Below are 24,003 nucleotides of genomic sequence, written 5' to 3' on the forward strand. Positions count from 1 at the left end.
CAAAACAAGGCAGGTTCCTTCGATGCTTCCTCCTTCTCTGAGGTCAGACTCCTCCTGTTTTCTCATTGTTCTTCTCTGTTGGGAAATCTCTTTTGAAATGTCCTACACTTCCGCAGAGGTAACAGGTTGGACTTGTCCCAACGTTGGTAGTTGGAGTGATGAACTTGATTAGGGTTCTACAACCGCGGGAGGTGTGCCCCTGCCTGTTGCATCTAGTGCAACGCAGCACTTGGCAGACTCCATGATGATGGTAGTTGCATTTGCTGCAGTGCGGGAGATTTCCACAGTAGGGTATGGTTGGTGTTGGAACAGCAGGGATGACTGGGGTACTGACTGTCCCAAATCGTTGCCTCTCAGTAGGTCTTTGGGTTGAACAACTTCCTTTAAACTTTCGTTTTAGAAGGTTAGGTGTGTCCTTTATAGTAGGCACTTGTTGTTGAGATTGGTTAACACCAAGATTCGGATTACCGTTAACACTTCCACCCACATTCGTGTTGTTAGCGTTAAGAACAGTTAGGGCGGCTGTCACCGCTGCTGTGACAGTAGCTTGGAATGTAGCTGAGTCCATCAGGAGGATTGACGTCTTACCTGTGGGTTGATTACGTTTCTTCAGAGGCATGATTCTGCTATATGTCATGAAAAGAAGCTTGTAAACAACAATGGTTTCCCCTGGATGTATCCTAAATGTTTATCTATGCATTAAGATTTCCTGTTTTTGCTATCTGACTCTCATTGATTCGTCCCACATCCCCATGATGTGGTCCTAGCAAGAATAGATAAAGATTTGATTGCAATAAAGCTCGCATACAATAAACCTTCGAACTCCTTGTTGTTCAGTGCATTGCGCTGGCTGGATAACTCTCATATTTTCGTCGGCTCTAGACGTTAAGGAGACTTAGCTATAAGAGTAGTTACGGGGATCAAGTCGACACGGTATTTAACTTGATGCTCGGAAGAAATCCCTGGAATGTCTTCGGGGAAGACATCAGGAAAGTTGCCGACTTCGGGGATGCTCTCGAGGTCTATAACTTTTTGTGTCTCATCAGCCACATGAGCCAGGAATGTATGGCATCCCTTTCGCAGATACTTCTGGGCTTTGGCGTAGGAAATGATACGAAGGTTTGAACAAACTTTATTACTATAACCAGTGAGGACTTCATCAGAGGAAAAGATTGAAATGAGTCGCCCCTTTCGAATGCAAAGGACATCAAAACGATTTGGGGCTCAACCATTCTCATGCCGGTGATGACATCGTAGCTTTTTATGGAGACTAATATGAAATTGATGGGGAAAGGATTGATCGTCTAAGTATATCCTATGATACATGTTTTTGAGGACAAAACAGTGATAGGAACTTGATACAAAGATAATCTTTAACTGGAATATAATTGTTGTCATCATAATTGAAACTGAGATTACACATATTTAGAACCCTTGACTTGAAAATAGGTCCAAGTCATTCTAACAGGGAAAATTCCTGGCAACATGAAGGACAAAGATGTTTAAAGAAGAGAGCTTCTTAGATCATAAATATGAAAGTTATTTCTTAGAAAAAAGGGAGGGATGAGTAGAGTATTCTCCTATTGGCGATGGGCATTCCTTGGACGGATCCTTAAGTTAGCCAGTCGGCACTCCATGTCAAGCAGGCGGCTCTCGTATACTATTTGGCATGCTCGGAGCTCCATGACCTCAGCTCGAGTGGTAGCTAGCTCTTGTTGCAGAGCTTCATTGTCCCTCATAGTTCTCCCATGACCAACTTCGAGATTGTGAATGTGGTTTGTGTTGGCATCCGAGTCTGCCTCAAGCTCCATAGTTCGTTGAAGGGTTGCCACACTTAGCTCCACATTGCGAGCCACTCGACAGACTATGACCGAAAGGGCTCTGTCTGCGGAGCCTCCCTCGTTCACATTGTAGAAGCGACAATCCCCTTCGTACGGGCGGGGTTGGCCTTGTCCGTGACTCCATCTATCCAAGCTTCCGACCCACATAGGTGTTAGGCCTTCGAACTCAAGTCGGGGGTTAGGATTTGGTATCGGGGCTACTGGAGGTAGGTTCTTGACTTCAGGTTCTGGGTCGGTCTCTTCGGTGAATTGTTCTGCGAAGTCATCATCCAAGGGAATTTCGTGATTTTCTTCTAGCTCTGCCTCGAGCCATCCAGCATTTCCTTGGTTGGGAAAATATGGGTAGCCAGGGAGATGGAATTCGGCCATGCTATCTACACGAGATAAGGGGTAAAGGAATAGTTATTAGGCATCGGATATAATAATACTTCTGATGTATTATAGTTTCATAATTGATTCTCGAGGGATGGATTCCTGGGTAAGTTTCTGGTTCGGTCGTTATAGCATCCTAAAATACTCCTATAGTATTTTAACCCTTATGTTTGACTCTAGAACTTTTCTAGTTACCTAAGTAAGTTTTAGACTTGCTGCGACACCACAGTCACTCCCAAGCACATGTTGGTCATGTCTCGAATGAATATAGTTGATCAGGCTATATTGACCCTAGACATGATTACATAACTACCCAGGTTGAACCACGATGTCCAACATCCAGATACTTTTGTTTTGTTCTACTTATGACACTGGTTCGGGTACTTAGGTATACTTGTATAATTTTTATAAAATACTTATATTTTTGAAAGTATACTTTTAGTTTAGAGAACTTAGGCCCCTTAATGTTTATAGTTGTATACCATGTATGGTTCGGTATACTTAGTTCATTATAAACAAGAGCTCTGATACCAATCTGTCACACCCCAAAACCGAAACGACGGATTTTAAAAAGAAAATAGGGTTCCCCTTCACATTATGTAGCCAAAAAGAAATTAAAATAGATTGGTTTATGTTATGAGTCAATAAACATGTGAAAAAATGACTAGTTTCTGTTTTGGAAAGAACGCAAGTCGCAGTAGAATTATCTAGTTTGTAATGAGAGTTTGTGTGCCAATAAAATCACAAAGAATTTCATATATTGGGTGATTAAAAGAAGGTACGATGCGTCATCATGTTCTTGGATCTTCATGGAAATAATTTCATATAAAGTATCCTAACTTCTTGATGGAATCTTAAAATGTCTGCCTAGGTCTTGCAGCTGACGATTAATTGCTTTGGTAACATGTGTAATCCTTATAGTACATGGTCAATGGTACTCACCACATACAATTTTCCATCATGGCTATGTACAAAACAATCCTCATTCATGTTTTTCATGTTGATTCCAGACTCTAAATCACATGGGAAGAAAGTGGATGTTTTCCTTAATCCATCGGTGGTAAAGCTTGAGCATTTGTTGTACTCATGCATATGTACTAAAGACACAATGACACACACATTGTTCATTATGAAGTTGTCACACCCCAAAACCGGAACGGCGGAAACGTTCTGGGGCGGAGGACGTCATGCGTAGTATCACAACAATTGTATCATAGCAAGCATAGTAAACACAACCAAACATTGAATACATATATGAATAAGGTTTACATTGTCTTAGTACGTAGTTTTGTTCATATCTAAAGTAACATAGAAAGACGTGACTCTAACGCTTCGACTTCTCTAATCTCGGGAAAGTACCTGTCTACTAATCCCCTGAGAATACAAGCAGTTTTGAAAGAATATCAACATAAAGCTGGTGAGTTCATAAGCATTTAGTTTTGGTGGAAAATTTTTCTTTGATCCTTTTGAAAAGTGTTACTCAAGAAAATCCTATATTTTCTTATGAAAAGCGTATTTGAGAACCCATTCCTTCCATGACTTCCCGATTCATACAAGGTATGTACAATCCAAGGAGTCGTGGAATGAATATGAATATCCGTTGGTTACATGTAAAAACAAATACGTTAATGAAAAGCCGAGTTATCCCGGGAAAATCATATATTTTCCCTAAAAACAGGTTATCAGTCCTAGAGGTAGAGATGCAAGTCTAGAAATCCCTGATTACTATCAGTGTATTTATGAAAATAGTTTTATTACTCAAAATAAAACAATGAAGAGTAGAGTCTGTGAACCAAAGTTAGTTTATACTTATTTGCGAGTCGTATAACCATACTTGATATGACCGAGAGACCTTTATAACGTTCTTCAGGCGTTAAGCTAAATGACATTTGTCCCCATGGGCATCCCTGCCTAACTGTAGCTAGCAGTTATGGTGTGGGATTGTCAGTCCCGAATAGATCTATTCACAAATATCATGCTCTCCCTCCAGGATACTCTGGTGATACTAAAAGGATTTATCCCTGTACACCTAAGGGTACATTATTGAAGTAGCGACTTACAATTATGTATAATCTAGTTCACTAGCGGGAAAACAGTATAAAATAGTAATTATTCTTGAATAATTGTACTTTATACTCCTGAGAAAATATATATAATAAACTAAATCTGCCATGGCTTATACATATTCATTTATTATTATACATATTCATTTATATATATATATATATATATATATATATATATTTAATAAACCTCGGGTTGTGGTGGTCGATGGCGGCGGCCACCACCTTACGGTGGTGGTTATTATTATTTTTATTACTAACCAAAGCTAATTACAATTACAATGTTTAACCCAAACATAAACACACACACACACACTAACACACACAGCCACACCATGGTGGGCGGCGGTGGTGCTTGGCGGCAGCCACCACCTCACGGTGGTGGCGATGACTTCTTTTCAGATTCTGGCCCAAGATTCCTCACTCACACACTACATCACATACACAATAAAATAAACACCCACTGGCAGCCCTTCATCGATCTTGAAAGAGGGAGTTGACAGCGACAGCAGCCACCATGTCCGGCTGCCATGGTGGTTCCTCACGGTGGTCTTCAGCTTCACGCAATATCAAGCAACGGTGGATGGAGCGCTATTGACGATAGCAGCAAACCTCTCGGCAGCTTCTTCTCCACCAGTTGTAGACACGGTGACGGTGACAGGTCTCAGCGGTCTCCCAGCCTCAGCATCGTGGCAATGTAACAACAGCCTTCGTCGACAGCAAGGCTATTGTAGCATTTCTATAATGAGGCAGCAGGTGGCGGTGACAACCTCAATGGGGTGGCGGAGCGGCGCCAGAAGTCGCAAGTGTGTGGAGGTGGCAGAACCAAGCTGTCGGACTAGGTGTTGCTCCGGCGGTTGATGAGGGTTTTCTTAGTGATGGCGATGGTAATAAGAGAAGGGGAGTATGTTGGCTGTAATAGTCCTTAGGGTTAGGGTTTAGTTAAACCTTTATACCCGACTCCACTCCATAATTTGCCATAATGGCAATAACAGCCCCTCCATGCCCCTTTTTATTCAAACGTAATCCAAAAGTTACCATTTAAGTCCCTGCCCATAAAACTCTTTACAAGTTAAATCCGAAATTTACCAACAACCCCCTTACTCCATAAAATCTCTTCAAATTAAGCCCCAAAATTACCATTAAGCACCTGGCTTCATAAATATTTACAAAACTAATCTGGGACTTACACTTTTAACCCCCAACTTCTAAAATTCTTCACAAATTAGTCCGAGACTTATATTTATTAATTTATTTAAATAATCGGGGCATTACACAAAGTAACATATAAAGATGTGACTCTAACGCTCCGACTTCTCCAATCTCCTGAAAGTACCTGTCTACTAATCTCCTGAGAATACAAACAGTTTTGAAAGAATATCAGCATAAAGCTGGTGAGTTCATAAGCATTTAGTTTTAGTGGAGTACATCTGGTGAGCACACAGTTCAAAAGGGGATTCCTCAGCAATAAATGTCCTTAAGGCAACCATGTGGGGGATGGAGTACATTTGTTGAGCACACAGTTCAAACAAACACACAGTTCAAATAAACACCTACACGTTGCGAGCCTGCTAGTGTTCCACTGGACTGTCTAGAATAGTCTGTGGTCGTCATCTATACTCCGCTAGATGACTGGATCATCAATAACATCTATAACGAGGCCTCTCATTATTTTATTTTGTCACACAACAACTATTACATCTACCCATGTTTTACCCAACACATTTTGTGGATATAAAATACATATACAATTTAAATCATTGAAAACATGTATAAAACGTTCATCCAGCATAGATAGCAAGTATTCAGATAATATGCACACATAGCACGTAATTTATATAAAATACTTCATATCTATGTGTAAGCTGAAAGTAACTATGCACTCACTTGAAAAGGTGGTGAATCCGAACTCGGACAGCGCTTCGCTTCTTAAAAATAATTTCCTTCGACGAAACCTAGTATTATTACCACTACAGTTTAGTTTATTATTCGCCGAGACTAATTAATAGTCTAGCTATTATTACTATTATATAAGCGTCAAACAATACTTATATAGCCCATAATAATAGCCCAAGTACTTATTATAAGTTCCTAATAACGTTACTATAATTAAATAAACGATATATTAAAAATAGCGTAGGCGTAGCTCACTTACAACGGGTTTTATAGAAAACCGGGCTTTGCTTGGAGCAGCATTCCCGAGCCGAAAATCTCTTCGTCTCGGAGCCTTCGAGCACTCAGGGGCTTCCGCCTCGTGCTAGGGAGGCTCCCTAGGCTTTTCGGGGGGTTTCGGGGCTAGAGAGAGGTTCTAGAGAGAGAGTAAAGAAAAGAAAGAATGAGAAAGGTGTGAAGAAAATGAGGGTGGGAGAGGTTCTATTTATAGGATGAAAATTGTCTGAACTTGGTGCCACATGTCACCATCTAGTGGCAAGACTTGGGGAGAAAGCAATGGCCAAGATTGTGCCACATCACCCATTTTCGCACAGCACACTTCCGACTTCTAAAATCCGTAACTTTCACATACGATCTCCGTTTTTGACGTTATTTATATCCACGCATAGGTAAAAATAATATCTACAACTTTCATTTTTACTCCATCGGCTAATTCTCGACCGATCTTAAATTTAACAGTACAAGGAGATTATACTGTTAAACGTCCGCGTAAAATTCATAACTTCTACATACGGACTCTGTTTTCTTTTGTCTTTTTACCATTGAGTTCCTATTAATGAGATCTTCAACTCTCATTTAGGTCGCATAAGTCAAAAACCGCTCGAACTAAAATTCGAGTTTCGGGTCGTGCACTGCTAAGCCGAATCTTAGAAAAATCATAACTTCCTCATACGAAGTCGGATTTGGGCGTTCTTTTCATGGATGTTCTCGATTTAACATATACTACAACTTTAGTTTAGATAAATAAGGCTAAAAAGTCCTCCATCGTAAATTCACTATTTACGTCTCCCGGTGTCGTGCCGATTTTGCCGTAAAACTTCGACAGGTCATAACTTCTTCGTTATAACTCGGATTTCGACGCTCTTTATATGTACGGAAACCTTGTAACATATACTAAAACTTGGTTGAGATTATTTATTATTAATAATATTTTGTCAAAAAGTTGTTTTCGACCCCTATTGCCTCTAAATTGACTAACCCGGATCTACGGGCGTTACAGCGACACCCTACGGGACTAGGAAACACTTGGGATAAGTGTTACAATCACATATGATTGCATGAAGGGAGTGTAAGGCCACACAAAAGAGTGTGTGGTTGGAGTGTGTGGTCAGAGTGTGCGGTCATAGTGGAGTGTGTGGTCGGAGTGTGTGGTCAGAGTGTGTGGTCGGAGTGTGTGGTTGACTTTAAGGTAAATCAAGGCTCAAATCATGAAGTCTTTCAAGTATAGCAAGCTAAAAGGATGGAATACTTACATTTTTGAAGCCTTAGAAGTGTTTGTGGTTGATTCAAGTAGAGAGAGAGAGAGAGAGGTGTGTATGGTTGAGGAGAGGGGAAATGAAGTGAAAATGACCCTCATCTATATATAGATAATGGGTGTGCGGCCACACACTCCTCTAGAGGGAGTGTTTGTCCTTTTTGAAACCCTAGATCTTAAACCAACCCATCCCTAAGTCAAACTTTGGTTGTACGAGGCTTTAGATCATCCAAATAGATTCAAACAATGCTAAAAGATCGCTGAAACGAGTTTAACATTGATAGTATTGAATAGGTCAACAAGGTAGAAGTTTTGGGGTGTCACAGAAGTGGTGTTGTTATAGACAATAAACATCTTTCCAGCTCATAGTAGTCTATCAAGTTGGAGTGGAAAAGATTATAAACGATGCCCAACTTGTAATGAAGACACTCTTTCATACCGTGTAATAAATAAAGTCATATGCGTTGGTCGCCATTGATTCTTAGATCGCAACAAATTATAGACGAGGAGTTTGGGTTTTAATGAAGAACGTGAGACATGAGATGCTCCAAGACAATTTAGTAATGAAGAAATACGAGCTGAAATAGATCATTTTCTAACTCGAAAATTGGGAAAACATGTTGGATTTGGATGTGTTAAGAGAAAGAATGAGGATTTCGAGTTGAACTTGTACAAATGAAGCATATTCTTTGAACCTGAGTATTGGTCTTCTCTGTATCTGAAGTACAACTTAGATGTTATGCATATCGAGAAAAATATGTGTGACAGTTTGTTGGGTACTCTTCTGATGAATGATAAGTCCAAAGACACATCAAATGCATGCGTTGGCTTGGAAAAAGTATATAACCGAAATGCAAAATGGTTGAAAAAAGAGGCAACAAGTTCTTTAAACCCCATCCAAAATCCTCATTCATGAACCCTGATAAAAAAAGTTTGTGTGAATTTACTAAAGATGTTAAACCTCTAGATATGTTTGGATCTAGCATTAGTAATAAAGTGGCACATAACAATACTAACATGGTTGTGTTCAAATCTCATGCTTGTCACCTTTTTATGGAATGGTTGATAACAATTGGAGTTATAGATTTTTTGTCCAACAAGGCTTATAACGTAACTGTAGAGCTACAACATGCATGGAAGAGTTTGTTAGTATTATGTGGGACAATTTGACGCAAATTTTAAGGCTTTGTTTTGCTAATATGTTATAATATATTTATGGCTTTCCGGTTCTAGTGAAATCATGAGACAAAAAAGCAATCTTATGTAGTTTGAGGGATATAAAAAGTTTTGCATTTTTTGCTTAAATATACCCCAAAAAAATTATTTAGTCATTACACATTAGACTAATATATTTAATCAAAAAAGGTTGAGATTAAGTTTCCAAGCTTAAGCGTATTTTTTTAGTTAGATTTTTAGATGAATGAAAAAAGTGAGTTATGGAAAAAAGAAAAAAAAAAGTGAAAAAGTTGTGAAAAAGAAAAAAAAAAGAGTGGAGAAGTCATTGAATCAATAAGATCTTACAAGAATGAAGATCAAGAAATTATGAAGAAAAGCAAAATCCAAAGTCAAAGTTCCAAAAGTCACAAATTCCAAAGGCTTCAAGGAGAAAAGTTGTAATTTTTATTTCTAGATTATTTTATAGTATGTATGCTAGAGAAGATAACAAAAATAGATTGAGGTTAAGAGAATTTTTGAAGGGTATATTTGAAGGGATGCAGAAATGAATATTGTTCAAATAAGTAAGGCACATTTATGAGGATTGTGAGTATTTACGACTTAAGAAGTAATTAAGATCATAAACATAAATATATGCATTGAGGCGAAACATAATTGACGAATTCAAATTAGGTTATTCTATATGATGTTGGTGGGAAAGGTTTTGATGTGTGGTATTAAAATGAAATCAATTGATTGTTAATATGATTAATTGAGATTGATTTTTATTTGTGTTTGATTGATTGTTAATCTTTCATGTTAAAGTTATGGTTTTTATTGCCTATTGTTGAGTTATGTGTAGTTTAGAGGACCAGTATAATTACATTAAGTTGAATCTTAACTAGCTTGTGATCATAAAATTATTAGGACTAGAGATTGATCAAATCCTAGGTTTATGTAATATTAATCGTTAACTTGACTGTGTTAAAGAGTCATAGATATTCATACTATGTGTTGATTTATTATCATGATAATTGATAAGAAGACGTTAAATCATATTGTACATCGTAAGAATAAATTTAATTAATTATGGTTCACTAGTTGCATGATCTTTGTGTTAGTTGTTCATTAATTATTAGTACTCAGAAATCTGACCAAGATAACTAGTAATATTATGATTCGGTAATCAACTCATTAATCCATTGTGCTTCTAATAACTTGAAAATAGAAAGTTGGGGGATTTGTATTCTACTAGATATACTTCTTATCTATTATATTTAATCTAGTTCTTTACTTCGTTAGTTTAATTGAGCGTTAAACTAGTTTAATTTGATTTAAACACCCCCCCCCCACACACACACACCCACCCTCCTTTTACTTTACTATTGCCAGTTTGAATTATTTGATCTAAACCATTCTCATTCCCTTAGTGTTTGGCAGTCTTTCTTACCACAACTATACTACTATATGATTAGGTTCATTGCCTAGTGTATGCATCAGTTTAGACATGATAAATTAGGATTTATAAATTTAAATCTAGTGTATAAATAACACATCAACCACTTATATACATTTTGTTGAACCTACTTTTGTTTAAAAGTACACTTGAGTCAAACATTTCAAACTTGTGAACTCGCTAACATTACGTTGACACTCTTTCAAAACACATGTATTCTTAGGGAATTAAGAAGATGGAAGTTATTCTCGGAATAATCATGGGATTGCAATCTACCTAGTATAGTATAATATCATACTTTCATAGTTTCCTATTGTTGAGGCATGTTTTATACTTTTTAGATTTTCCTATACCCCTAAACTGGGGATTATGTAATTTCCCTTTTCAGTAATAAAAGTTTCCTATTTCATGATATATGGTTGTATTGATCTATGTATGCAAATGATCGTGATCCATGATGTCGTCTCATCGCCCAACGTTTCCACTGTCGGTTGGGGTGTGAGATTTAGACCTTATTAAATGTTAATAATGTTGGTTAAGTGATTTAATCCCCTAAAAGTATGAATTAGAGCCAAGGGGTAAGACGGGAAAAGTGATATTTTGACTCTTTTCATCAATTAATGAATTAATTTTGGTATTCATTAAATCAAAAGTAACTAGATAGAACTGTAGGGCTTGTTAATACATTCGTGTACATATAAAGATCACCAAAAACATATTTGGAACGAAAAACTTATGATTGTTTGAAGTTGAAATGGAAATCTAAGAAAGTCACAACTATATGGTGAGTTGTGTAGCACAAGCCCATAAAATTAGGGTTCACCCAATATTTAAAGGTCATGCCTCCGTGTTTTAGGTCATTTTTCAGCGTCCATCAGATCAAGAGCTCTTTGGGAGCAAACCCAAGCCTCCTCCTTCATTGTTTGATGTGACATCCCCAATTTTACGGCCAAAAAAGACCGATTTGTTTATGCTTTAATTGAAAATCAGAGTATATTTTTGAATAAATATATTGCGGAATTTGTTCCCTGAAAAACATGATAAATATATTATCAAAGCCTTTCCGAAGAAATGTATTTTATTCATATTAAAACTTTGGATGTCATCGTCAATACTGAAACATAAGCATAAACAGACCTTACACTAATTTACACTAGTGATCTACATCTCCTTTAATCTCTCAGTGTAAAGTAGCTTCGTATCGACACCTGTGATACAAATAAGCTTGAGTGGGTCAGGTTGGGAAACCTGGTGAGTACATAGGGTTTTCAACCCACAATAATATAATTATTATGTTTAGTCATCAAACAATTAACCCAATTACCCATCCCCATTATCTTCATTTAATCTTCCCTAAAGATATTATCCTAAGGGTCATCTCCTATATCATATTTGCCTCTCATCTCCTTACATCTTATTTCCTTATATGTTTGTTCCTAAGAACTTTTCCTAAGGATCATCGCCTACATCGCATAGACAATACTAATTCGGGGATCACTCCCTCAATATGTGTCAAGTAAGGGTTAGGGTATCATCGCATGATTACACAGCCATAACATCGCCTGGACTCGTAAATCATAATAAGGGGTTAGAGTATCAACTCATGAATACGTAGTTACAACATCGCCTGAACTTGTATTCATCACCTACAGGTTATGAGTCTGCTGGTGTTTCCACGGGGTTGTCTATAATAGTCCGTGGTCGCCATCTATACTCTGGTAGACGACTACATCTCCAAATTTCCGGACAAGGTTATAGTATCTTTCATCCTACATCACCGACTCATCATCACCTATCTATCACCCAATTATCATCACCTTCCTATCATCACCTATCTCTCATCATTTTATTTCATCACACACCAACTATTGCATCTATCCATGTTTTATCCCAACATATTTGTAGATACAAAATAAATATATATTTTAAATCATTTAAAACATATATAAAATCATTCATCCAGCATAGACAGCAGGTATTCAAATAATATGCACACATGGCACATAATTTATATAAAATACTTCATATCTATATGTAAAATGAAAGGGACCATGCACTCGCCTTATTAGCGTGAGTTGATAGAATCTAACTACAAACGGTCGGCGGCTTGTGATCAATGGGCTCGGGATGTAGAAACGGCCTTCAGAAACGAGAGAGATAGAAAAGAAATGGTGTAAGGAATGAAAGGGCTGAACTTGCTATTTATAGGCTGTTCTGGGCCATTTCACGTCGTGAACAGTGCTCCCACGTCGTGGGCATAAACGTCATTGAATGTGTCATCGGTCCACTTGCTTTGTCAGGCTCCAGAAGCATCAGAAGTCAGTTCACGTCATGTACACTGATTTCACGTCGTGGTCTCTGACAGTTTTGGGGTTTCGCGCCCCGAACTTCAGAAATTCATAACGTTCGCATACGAACTCCGTTTTCGACGTTCTTTATATCCACGCGTAGGTAAAAATAAGGTCTACAACTTTCATTTAGACTTAGTCGGCTAATTTTGAGTTTAATGTTTATTATATTATTTTTAGTAGGCCGGGACAGGAAAACTCCGTTATAAACTCATAACTCCTTCGTTTGACGCCCGTTTTCATCTGTCTTTCCGTCGTTGCACTACTATCGATGAAATATTCGATTTTTATTCAGAAAGTTTTGGCTAAATATTGCTCGATCCCATATTCGAACTTCGGGCTGTACACTGCTAAGCCGAAACTTCGAAAAATCATAACTTCCTCATACGAAGTCAGATTTGGGCGTTCTTTTTATGCACACCCTCGGTTTAATGTATTCTACGACTTTCATTTAGATCGATAAGGACAAATATCACTCTAACGTAAATTCACTATTTACGTTGCGTTGTGTCGTGCCGGTTCTGTTGCGAAACTTTGACAGATCATAACTTCTTCGTTATAACTCGGATTTCAGCATTCTTTATATATTCAGAAACCTTGTCAAGACCACTAAAACTTAGTTAGTATTATTCATTCTAAAAAATATTCTATCAAAAAGTCACTTTCGACACTTATTGTTTCTTAATTGACCAGCACTGATCTACGGGCATTACAATTATCTCCCCCTTAGGATGATTACGTCCCAGAATCATCAACAAAACAGGGCTTGTATAATGACTCCATGCATTATCTTCTCATCCTAGGTAATAACCATAACTTCTACATTCCTTCAAATGAGTATCTAACTCTTCGACTTCTTGACTGCAGGCGGCGCTCAATCTTGCACCCGCTCTCCATCTCGTGTTGGACTTTCAATCATAACCTTCAAGTTACAAAATCAATCGTTATTGAGGAATCCTTCTTCTTCTTAAAAGACTTAAGTAATTTCTTTCCTTTATTAATCGTAATAGACCAATGGTTCATGTTCTAATGAACTCTCATCGTATGATGAAACTCTTAGACTCAGGTCTTTTAGAGTCAATTTCCATAACGGAATATACCTTTCTTCATGTTCTAATGTGATATAATCACTTTCTAGCATGTAGCACTGCTAAGTACAAGCTTCTTTCTTTAACAATGATCGCGATACTTCTATTGATCGCTTTGATTATCTTTTACATCAATCTTCTGGCTTAAGTCAGATGCTACATCGAACATGGTCCTCTAAATCACGTAGAATACATATCTTAGTCGGACTCGATATGAGATGACCACTAGGGTCGGAATAATAATCATCTTCTTAGTCATTACCGAAATGATGGTAACGACATACTTGAACAAAACAGAATTAATTACTAGCTTCTTGGTAACCTTGTGACTTTCCCTAATCCAAGTGTGAGTCATGTGCTTCCGGTAGTATAGGCCTTTACTACCATTCACACCTACTCATACTCAGGGGCGGAGCTTGAAGGATTGACTTGGGGGGCCGAAAGTATTAAAAACTAAAATTAACGTTTTTATACATGAAAAAACCAAAAGAAAAATTAGCAATTAAACACCAAAAATACCTAAAATTACTTCCAAAAAATACCTAAAATTACTGTTCTTACACATAAAAAGAAACCATTTTTTTCAATAATTAAACACCAAAAATAACTAGAAGAACAATTACAACTCAGCCCGACGACCTTTAAGGTCTTTAAATTCATCAATTACTGACTTCGTATCAATGTTTTCATCAATTTCTCTTTCTATGTAAACCACCAAGTTGTTTGCGAGAAAGTCATCTGACATCTTATTGCGAATGCGGTTCTTGAATATTTTCATTGCTGAAAATCCCCTCTCTGTTGTTGCAGTAGAAACTGGAAGTGTCAAGATTAACCGAACCACTCTATCAAGCAAATAATACATCTCACGTTTCTGAGTTTCCACAAGACCCTTGCATAGCTCAGCAATAGTTGATACACAACTTAGCTTGGGATTCTTTGTCATATCGATATTAAAAATATCCAACTGATATCATAATTGAATTCTCTCTTGCTCCGTAAAATCTTCAAGATAATACTTTTCAACAAGAAGACAAATCTGATCAACGTTAATCATTTTAGGTTGTTCTTTTGAAACTAAAGTAGAACTAAGACTTAACAACTCCATCGCCTGATCATTGAATCTACTATTCAACTCATGTAATTGTTTGTCCAATGTGGATGTAAACAAATCTACTCGATAAAAATGTTCAAAAGTAAACTGATTATCGTTTTTTCGAGGCCGATATCGAGTAGAAGTATATGGAGCTTTCATATCCGGCATATCTACTTGATGTTTATCAATAAAATTTTTTACCTGTTCAAGTAAAGAATCTCATATGTTGTTCCTGAAATCATTTAGACTCTCCTTTGTTGCTGAAACTAACTCCATGGCATTAAGAATATCTTGGGATTTCTTTTGTAGAGCTTGAGAAAGTATATCAGTTTTTCCCATTACTTCTTTCATCAAGTGAAGAATAAACACAAACTCAAATGGTTTCAGGTAACAGTAAGCTGCATCAGCATCTCCACATTGAGAATAAATAGGAGATACATCATCAATTATTCCTTGGATAACAACACGAGTACAATCAAACATGTTAAGTAAATTGCAAACAGAACGAAAATGAGAACCCTAACATGTATCACCAGCTCTTCTTAATGTCCCAACTTGATTCAATCCTTTACCTGATTCGATTTCACTAAGTTCCAATAAATGTTCAATCTCAGTTGCCTTTGCCTTTTGTAACTCACCATGACGCTTACTGGAAGCACAAACTACATTAATTGTAAAAATTAAGTTTGTAAAAAATTGGTGTATAGGAATAATTTCCCTTGAAGCAGCCACCAGTGCTAGTTGTAATCTGTGAGCGAAGCAATGTACATACTATGCATAAGGACAATCCTTAATAACAAGTGCCTGTAATCCATTCCATTCCCCTCTCATATTACTAGCACCATCATAACCTTCGCCATGGATTTTGCTAACATCAAACTGATAGTGCAAAAGTTGTCTCCACATATTTGTTTTCAAGGTTAATGATAAGGTATCCCGAACATGAACCAAATCCAAGAACCTTTCCCGTATGATCCCTTCTGCATCAACAAATCTCAAAACTATGGCCATTTGCTCTTTTTTAGACTCATCTCGTGACTCATCAACCATGACACAAAAGTATGAATCCCCGACTTCACTACGAATATGCTTCCTAACTTTATTTGCAATAATACTAAGAATTTCTTTTTGAATATCTCCAGAAGTATATTTTGAATTATAAGGAGCATTCTCTAATATAACATTTGCAACTTCATCATTATAAGATGCTAGAAGTTTTAGTAGTTGAAGAAAATTACCTCGATTTTTGAATTAGGCGTTTGATCATGTCCTGGTAAAGCACAAGCTTGGAATGTCAACCAACGAACCGTGTCAATTGAAGATTTTAATCGTAAACGGTTCTTCAATATTTGTGCTTCATTTTGCTTCACTATGATATTTTCAATGTGTGTTGCTTGGTTCATCAAGTTTTCAGCAAATGTAACAGCATTTCTATGTTGTGAATAACCAATGTGCTTCAAGAATGCACATTTTTTTCCCATCGTTAACTTTTTTCCAATTGTCAAATCCTTTAACAATAAACGCATCATAACCATGGCACACACTTGGTTTATCATTAAATATATAACAAATAAAACAATAAGAAGCATGTGTTGTTGGAGAATACTCTAACCAATTAGGGAAAATGTTAAACCAAGAATATTGAAATCTACGAGGATGTTTCTTTGAACCTTTAGCTTCATATTCTTGAAGACGTATTTGGAAAGGTCCTAAAGTCATATAAGCTCGTCTTACTTGTTCCCTTAAATTAACTGGATATTCCCACATTTGTTTTCGCTTAGCGGAATCTCTTTCTAGATGCTTAAGATCCACTTCATTAGGATTTGATTGTGTAGCTTCAGCAATATTATTCTCTTGTTGATTTTCATGTTCTTGCGGTTGCGGCTCACCTATTGCAGCTTTGTGGCGTTTACTCTGTTGATTTTCATTATGAATTTCTTCATCGTCATTCTTTCTTTTATAAAAAAGAATCAATAGTTTTCATCTTTCCCATGAAATTGTAAGATTTTTATGATTGTATCTGTAATAATCAAAACTATAATCATAAGCTTATAAACCAACAACCCAAATTATGCAAAAAAAATATTATTTCTACAAATCTTGTTTTTGTAAAATTTTGCAAAATTCTAAAATCAGTTAATTAACAATGCTTCAAATTCTACTAATATTATTTGTAAGAAATCATTCAACTAACATTCTAACAATACTCCTAACAATCAAAAATCTAAATCAATTAACTAGCAAAATAGAAATAACAATTGTAAATAGTTAAGCATTGTCTACACTGAATGAGTCTTTGATTCTGATTTCTAAGATAAATAAATAATTGAGATTTTGATTTCTGCATTCTGAAAAAAAAAGGAAAAAAAACATGATCATCAATTGATTCCAGGCTTCCAGCAAGATTTTAGAACTTCAGACTTGGAGAATAATTGAATAAGATAACTGTGATAAGTTTTATTTAATGATCACTGATCTTCTGATCAGCAAGACAACAATGACGTCAGCGTGACAGCAAGCAACAACAACGAATGCAGGGTTCTTCACAAGGGACGAATGAATGAGATCAATTTTTTTGTTTGATTTGGACAATTGGAAAGCGCAGGAGGGGCCAAAGCCCAATTTTTTAATTTCTAAGCCTAATATGGATAAAAAAATATACGGACTATTAGCATTCTAATAAAAAAATCAGGGGGGGGGGGGGGGGACACAACCCCTCCTGGCCCTTTATATACTTCGCCCCTGCTCATACTCATCCCAAGTATTGTCTCACAGTCCCAAAGTCCTAAAATCACAAAACAATTTAACACATGCGAATGTGTCCAAATAATCATAAAAATTTCCCTAGACTCTACTAGGACTTCTTCCATGCGTATCTTCAATCATCAATTCTGCTTCAACTCGGTTGGTGATAGAAATTCCAAACCATGGGATAACTTTATGGATTATACCAAAAATTCTTTCTTTCTGCCAACCGAAAGTGTACTTCTACCATAGTAGACGTATTATTTATTAGACGCATTCGAAAGGCAAGATACCTCTCTTACGATATCTTCCGATAGGTTTCATTCACTATCATAAGCCTTTCATTTACTCCATCTACTCAATTCTCTACAAGTCTTCACCATAACGTTTTGTACACCCAAGCAGACGTTCGGCGTACTAGGCGAGAATTTAAGATAGGAAAGCTTTATTTACGATAGACGTATAAATCTCGTTATCACTCCGAAACGTTACATGCTAGTTCTAATTTCGTAGTCATACGCTAAGAATCCTAAACACATAAGGTTTCCAGATCTGGTCGGCAACAGACCATAGATCCGAACAAATAACATCATATATGGCAAACATATAACATTTAGCACATAAAAACATTTTAGGCATCATTCCTAAAATATAATAGTGCTTGTGTCAATTTAAGTGTACTATCTAACATATTTTAGACATACTCCTCATGATCATTACTTAGCATTCTAAGTTTAAGTCTAGAAATCCTACAAATTCCTAGTTCGCTTAAACTAATGCTCTGATACCAACTGTGACATCCCCAATTTTACAGCCAGAAAAGACCGATTTGTTTATGCTTTAATTGAAAATCAGGGTATATTTTTAAATAAATATATTGCGGAATTTGTTCCCAGAAAAACATGATAAATATATTATCAAAGCCTTTCCGAAGAAATGTATTTTATTCATATTAAAACTTTGGGATGTCATCGTCAATATTGAAACATAAGCATAAATAGACCTTAAATTTATTTACACTAGTGATCTACATCTCCTTTAATCTCTCAGTGTAAAGTAGCTTCGTATCGACACCTGTGATACAAATAAGCTTGAGTGGGTCAGGTTGGGAAACCTGATGAATACATAGGGTTTTCAACCCACAATAATATAATTATTATGTTTAATCATCAAACAATTAACCCAATTACCCATCCTCATTATCTTCATTTAATCTTCCCTAAAGATATTATCCTAAGGGTCATCTCCTATATCATATTTACCTCTCATCTCCTTACATCTTATTTCCTTATATGTTTGTTCCTAAGAACTTTTCCTAAGGATCATCGCCTACATCGCATAGACAATACTAATTCAGGGATCAATCCCTCAATATGTGTCAAGTAAGGGTTAGGGTATCATCGCATGATTACAAAGCCACACCATCGCCTGGACTCGTAAATCATAATAAGGGGTTAGAGTATCAACGCATGATTACATAGTTACAACATCGCCTGAACTCGTATTCATCACCTACAGGTTATGAGTCTGCTGGTGTTTCCACAGGGTTGTCTATAATAGTCCGTGGTCGCCATCTATACTCTGGTAGACGACTACATCTCCAAATTTCCGGACAAGGTTATAGTATCTTTCATCCTACATCACCGACTCATCATCACCTATCTATCACCCAATTTTCATCACCTTCCTATCATCACCTATCTCTCATCATTTTATTTCATCACACACCAACTATTGCATCTATCCATGTTTTATCCCAACATATTTGTAGATATAAAATAAATATATATTTTAAATCATTTAAAACATGTATAAAATCATTCATCCAGCATAGACAGCAGGTATTCAAATAATATGCACACATGGCACGTAATTTATATAAAATACTTCATATCTATGTGTAAGATGAAAGGGACCATGCACTCGCCTTATTAGCGTGAGTTGATAGAATCTAACTACAAACGGTCGGCGGCTCGTGATCGCCGGCCTCGGGATGCGGAAACAGCCTTCGGAAACGAGAGAGAGAGAGAGAGAGAGAGAGAGAGAGAGAGAGAGAAAGAAATGGTGTAAGGAATGAAAGGGCTGACCTTGCTATTTATAAGCTATTCTGGGCCATTTCACGTTGTGAACAATGCTCCCACGTCGTGGGCATAAACGTCATTGCATGCGTAATCGGTCCAGTTGCTCTGTCAGGCTCCAGAAGCATCAGAAGTCAGTTCACGTCGTGAACACTGATTTCACGTCGTGGTCTCTGACAGTTTGGGGTTTCGCGCCCCGAACTTCAGAAATTCATAACGTTCGCATACGAACTCCGTTTTCGACGTTCTTTACATCCACACGTAGGTAAAAACAAGGTCTACAACTTTTATTTAGACTTAGTCGGCTAATTTTGAGTTTAATTTTTATTATATTATTTTTAGTAGGCCGGGACAGGAAAACTCCGTTATAAACTCATAACCCCTTCGTCTAACGTTCGTTTTCGTCTGTATTTCCGTCGTTGCACTACTATCGATGAGATATTCGATTCTTATTTAGAAAGTTTTGGCTAAATATCGCTCGATCCCATATTCGAACTTCGGGTTGTACAATGCTAAGCCGAAACTTCAAAAAATCATAACTTCCTCATACGAAGTCAGATTTGGGCGTTCTTTTTATGCACACTCTCAGCTTAATGTATTCTACGAATTTCATTTAGATCGCTAAGGCCAAATATCGCTCTAACATAAATTCACTATTTACGTCGCGTTAGGTTGTGTCGGTTCTGTCGCGAAACTTCGACAGATCATAAATTCTTCATTATAACTTGGATTTTGACATTCTTTATATATTCAGATACCTTGTCACGACCACTACAAGTTAGTTAATATTATTCATTCTAAATAATCTTCTATCAAAAGTTATTTTCGACACTTATTGTCTCTTAATTAACTAGACCTGATCTACGGGCATTACATTTGCGCATCTCCTCTCTCCTCTTACACTTGTTGGTTTGTTTTTGTTTTTTTAGGTGATGCTTTCATGCAATATTGGGTATTAGAGCTTTGCATAAGAAGATCTCAACTTTCATCTATTTTTGGACCTTTTAAAGTCACAAAATTCCTTGTTTTTTGGTATTTTGTCTTTGGATCTTGAATTATTATGAGTTTTAGTCCATGAAATGATGTTTTGGTCCTAAAAAACTTTGTGGTCTTGGAGTTTTGATGAACTCCAAAACTTGTAAGTGATATATTTAGCTTATGGATCTTTGTCGATGAAGAAATAGGGTTGCCTTGAGTCCATGCACAAGTTTATGACCTTTTGGTGAGGTTTTTAAACTGAGGGTTTTAGATCTAGGTCTATGGAGTTGTTTAGATGGATAAAGTTCGAAATTTTATCGATTAGGATCCTTAGAAGAATAAGATGTGAGCTTTTGAGCTCTGGAGATTAAGGATTAAGTGCTTAATCCATTAAGCTGTTTTTTATGATCATCACGGTGTCGTGAGATGTGGTTTGTGGCATGGTGGTGGGTTTCAGTCGCGTCTATTTTGTCACCTTGTTGCCACAGGGCAATCATAGGGTTGGCCATGGCACGGTGGGTCAACCGTTGACTTTTGACTAATTTGACTTTTGGTCAAACTTTGGTAGAATTTAGTATCTGACTAAGGATTGGTCTCGGTTTGGCTTTAGGTAGCTTGGGTTAGTTGTTATGTTGCTGAGTTTGCTGTTAAGCTTCTGTTGAGTAGTTCATGTGAGTTTTCTCACTATACTATGTAGGATACTATGTGTCAGGATATGTTGTTTGTCTTTGTGGCTTACATGAAAGACCATGATTTGGCTCATAGCACTTGTATACAAGACTATGGGGGACCACAACAGGAAAGACTGCAACGAGGTTGTAGCAATAAAGTGATTGTAAGACTATGATTTGGCCCATAGTATTCACATGGCTTGAAATAAACCTGTTGGCTGAAATAGGTCATTGGGTTGAAACAGAATCGTTAGCCGAAATAGGTTGTTGGATTGAAACAAACATGTTACTTTATGTATGTTTATATGTGGTATCTTGGGGAACTCCCTAAACTTTGTGCTTACGGTTTTAAGTTAAGTTGTTTTAGGTTTTCTGGTAATGGAGGAAGGGCGTGACTTGATTGTATCGTATCCATTGGAGATTCCACACATAATAATTCTTATGTCTATACTCTAATAAATATTTTGTATCAGATGGTTTTATTTAGATCTTTAAAGCTATAATTTGAACAAATGTTTTTAATATTAAATGAAAATTTTGGTTTGAAATTTTGAGCGACACAAAAGTGTTTGAGGGCGAGACTGATGATGGTAGGGACAATGCTAATTATGATAGTGAAATGTCTAAAGGAGAAATTAAAGTTTCTACAAAGTACTTTTAAGTTAATTGATCATGGAAGTTGGTTAAAAAAAGACGGTTCAAAAATTGATCATCGAAGTTACAAAAATGTCACCATTTAGCCATCAACGTTCAAATCGGGATAACCAAGCCATTGAAAGGGAAGAGAATTTTATAACCTTTTAAAAACTTTTAAAGCTTTTAAAAAAGTTTTACATGTTTTTAAAATTTGATTTATAGTTTTATAAAAATCTTTTTGTACTTGCATACTAACATTTTAAATGGAAATATTTTGAAATGTTTTAAACTTTTTTTAAAATCTTTTTAACACTTTCATACAATTTTTTTACAAATTTCATATCAATTTTTTCGAACGGTTTTTACAACATTTTAGAACTTTTTTTATATACTTTCTTTATAACATTTTAAAATACATTCGATTAAAATTAAAAGTAGTTGTACTAAAATGTAAAAAAAATAAAAACTTTATGTCAAAGCATATAGATTGATGGAATTTTTTATAAATCCTTTGTTACCTTTCTACTAAAAAGTTATAAACTTTTTTTCTAATTTTTATATATAACTTTTTTTAACTTGTTCGTATAATTATTTTAAACCTTTCTACACTGTCATACAATTTTCATATGTTCATATGATTTTTTTTAATCGACAGTACTTTAAAATGTTACAAAGAAAGTATACAAATATTGTAAAAAATTTATGAAACATTTTGAAAAAATTGAAAAAGAAGTTGAAAAAGGGTTATATGAAAAAAAAAACTAAAAATTAAAAAAAAATAAAAATAAAAAAATAAAAAAAGCTCATAACAATTATTAATAAAAAGTTAAAAAATTTAAGATTTTAGAAAAGGTTGTATGACAAGTTATAAACATATAAAAACTTATAACGTTTATAAAAGAATTTTAAAAAAAAGTTGTAAATAAGTATAGAAACTTAGAAAGTTGTAATAATTTATAATTTTTTTTAACAAAGTTGTAAGATTCATTGTGGACTTCACTAGCATAATTTTTCATTTTCGTAGGTCAAATTTGTGTTTTTCTTAGAATCGATTTTGTTTTGGTGATTACCGTATGCCAATTTCACACATGAAGCCTTTGTGGTTTAATTATTGTGCTTTTCTCCTTTTTAAGCACAAGAAATGAAACCGCAAAATGTGTTTAATTAATTAATTGTTTTTAAACAATAATTTAATTTTCAACATTATTTTTTGTGACTCTGCCCCAAATGGTTGTTCGCATTTGCAAGTGGTAGGTTTTTTAACCCCTTATTTATCCTTTCATTTTCTTAGTTTGATGGCAATTTAACACAAACAACATACAATATGTCACAATATATAATATCTAAAAGAACATATATTAGTCGAACTAGTTCTTATTATAAAATTTGAACTAGTTTTTATTATGATGTTTCTCAAATAAATCATTTTGATGATTTTTCGAACAAGTTAATTTTCAAAGTTCTTATGAAGATTCTCTAATATAGGAAGAGTTTTTTTTTTTTAAATGCTTTGAATGTAAATAATATGAATATGTCCTAACATATAATAAAAAAACTTACTCAACAACTCAAACTCGTTCTTCATATATTTTTTCGACAATCTTCTTCATTCTTTTCGAACATTTTTATTTCTTTTGAACAAAAAATTTTGCAAAATGGGTACCCCCTTTAATAACAATTTCAACCTTTAAATAGGGTAGCCTAAAAAATGAGTTCGAAAATACCCTTTTTTGAATATGGTGGCCATTTAAAATTTTGCAAAATAGATGGTTATTATAAACTATATGTTTAGCAAAATACGGTCATTTGGATAAATATTCCATAGTTCTTTTTTTTTTTTTTTTTTTTTTTTTTGTAAAGTATCCTTTGATGTAATGCTCTTTTTGAAAGGTTTATATGTTAGCATTTTAATTATGCATTGCATACATGATGTGTATGTGTATGATTGAATGTATTGAAAGCAAAATATATTTAGGGTGTGCCCAAGCATACATAGAATTATTGTATGAATATCAATTGCATTGGTTAATTGTGAATAAGGTGTAGACCGAA

General features: G+C 35.6%; 2 protein-coding genes across 2 annotated transcripts; both read right to left on the bottom strand.

Moving 5' to 3' along the window:
- Positions 1–14,369: 14,369 nt before the first annotated feature.
- On the bottom strand, positions 14,370–14,693 carry LOC145050349 (uncharacterized). The gene has a single exon (XM_078998615.1). It carries the CDS (start codon positions 14,691–14,693, stop codon positions 14,370–14,372), a length of 324 nt encoding a protein of 107 aa, XP_078854741.1.
- Positions 14,694–15,062: 369 nt separating this feature from the next.
- LOC145050350 (uncharacterized) lies at positions 15,063–16,324 on the bottom strand. Its single transcript, XM_078998616.1, has 4 exons — positions 16,082–16,324; positions 15,616–16,013; positions 15,416–15,492; positions 15,063–15,295 (listed from the first exon to the last, which is right to left on the bottom strand). Exons 1-4 carry the CDS (start codon positions 16,322–16,324, stop codon positions 15,063–15,065), a joined length of 951 nt encoding a protein of 316 aa, XP_078854742.1.
- Between the last annotated feature and the right edge of the window lie 7,679 nt (positions 16,325–24,003).

Source organism: Lactuca serriola, chromosome 5, assembly GCF_051521515.1.
Source record: "Lactuca serriola cultivar US96UC23 chromosome 5, Lser_US96UC23_V15, whole genome shotgun sequence".
Taxonomy (NCBI): domain Eukaryota; kingdom Viridiplantae; phylum Streptophyta; class Magnoliopsida; order Asterales; family Asteraceae; genus Lactuca; species Lactuca serriola.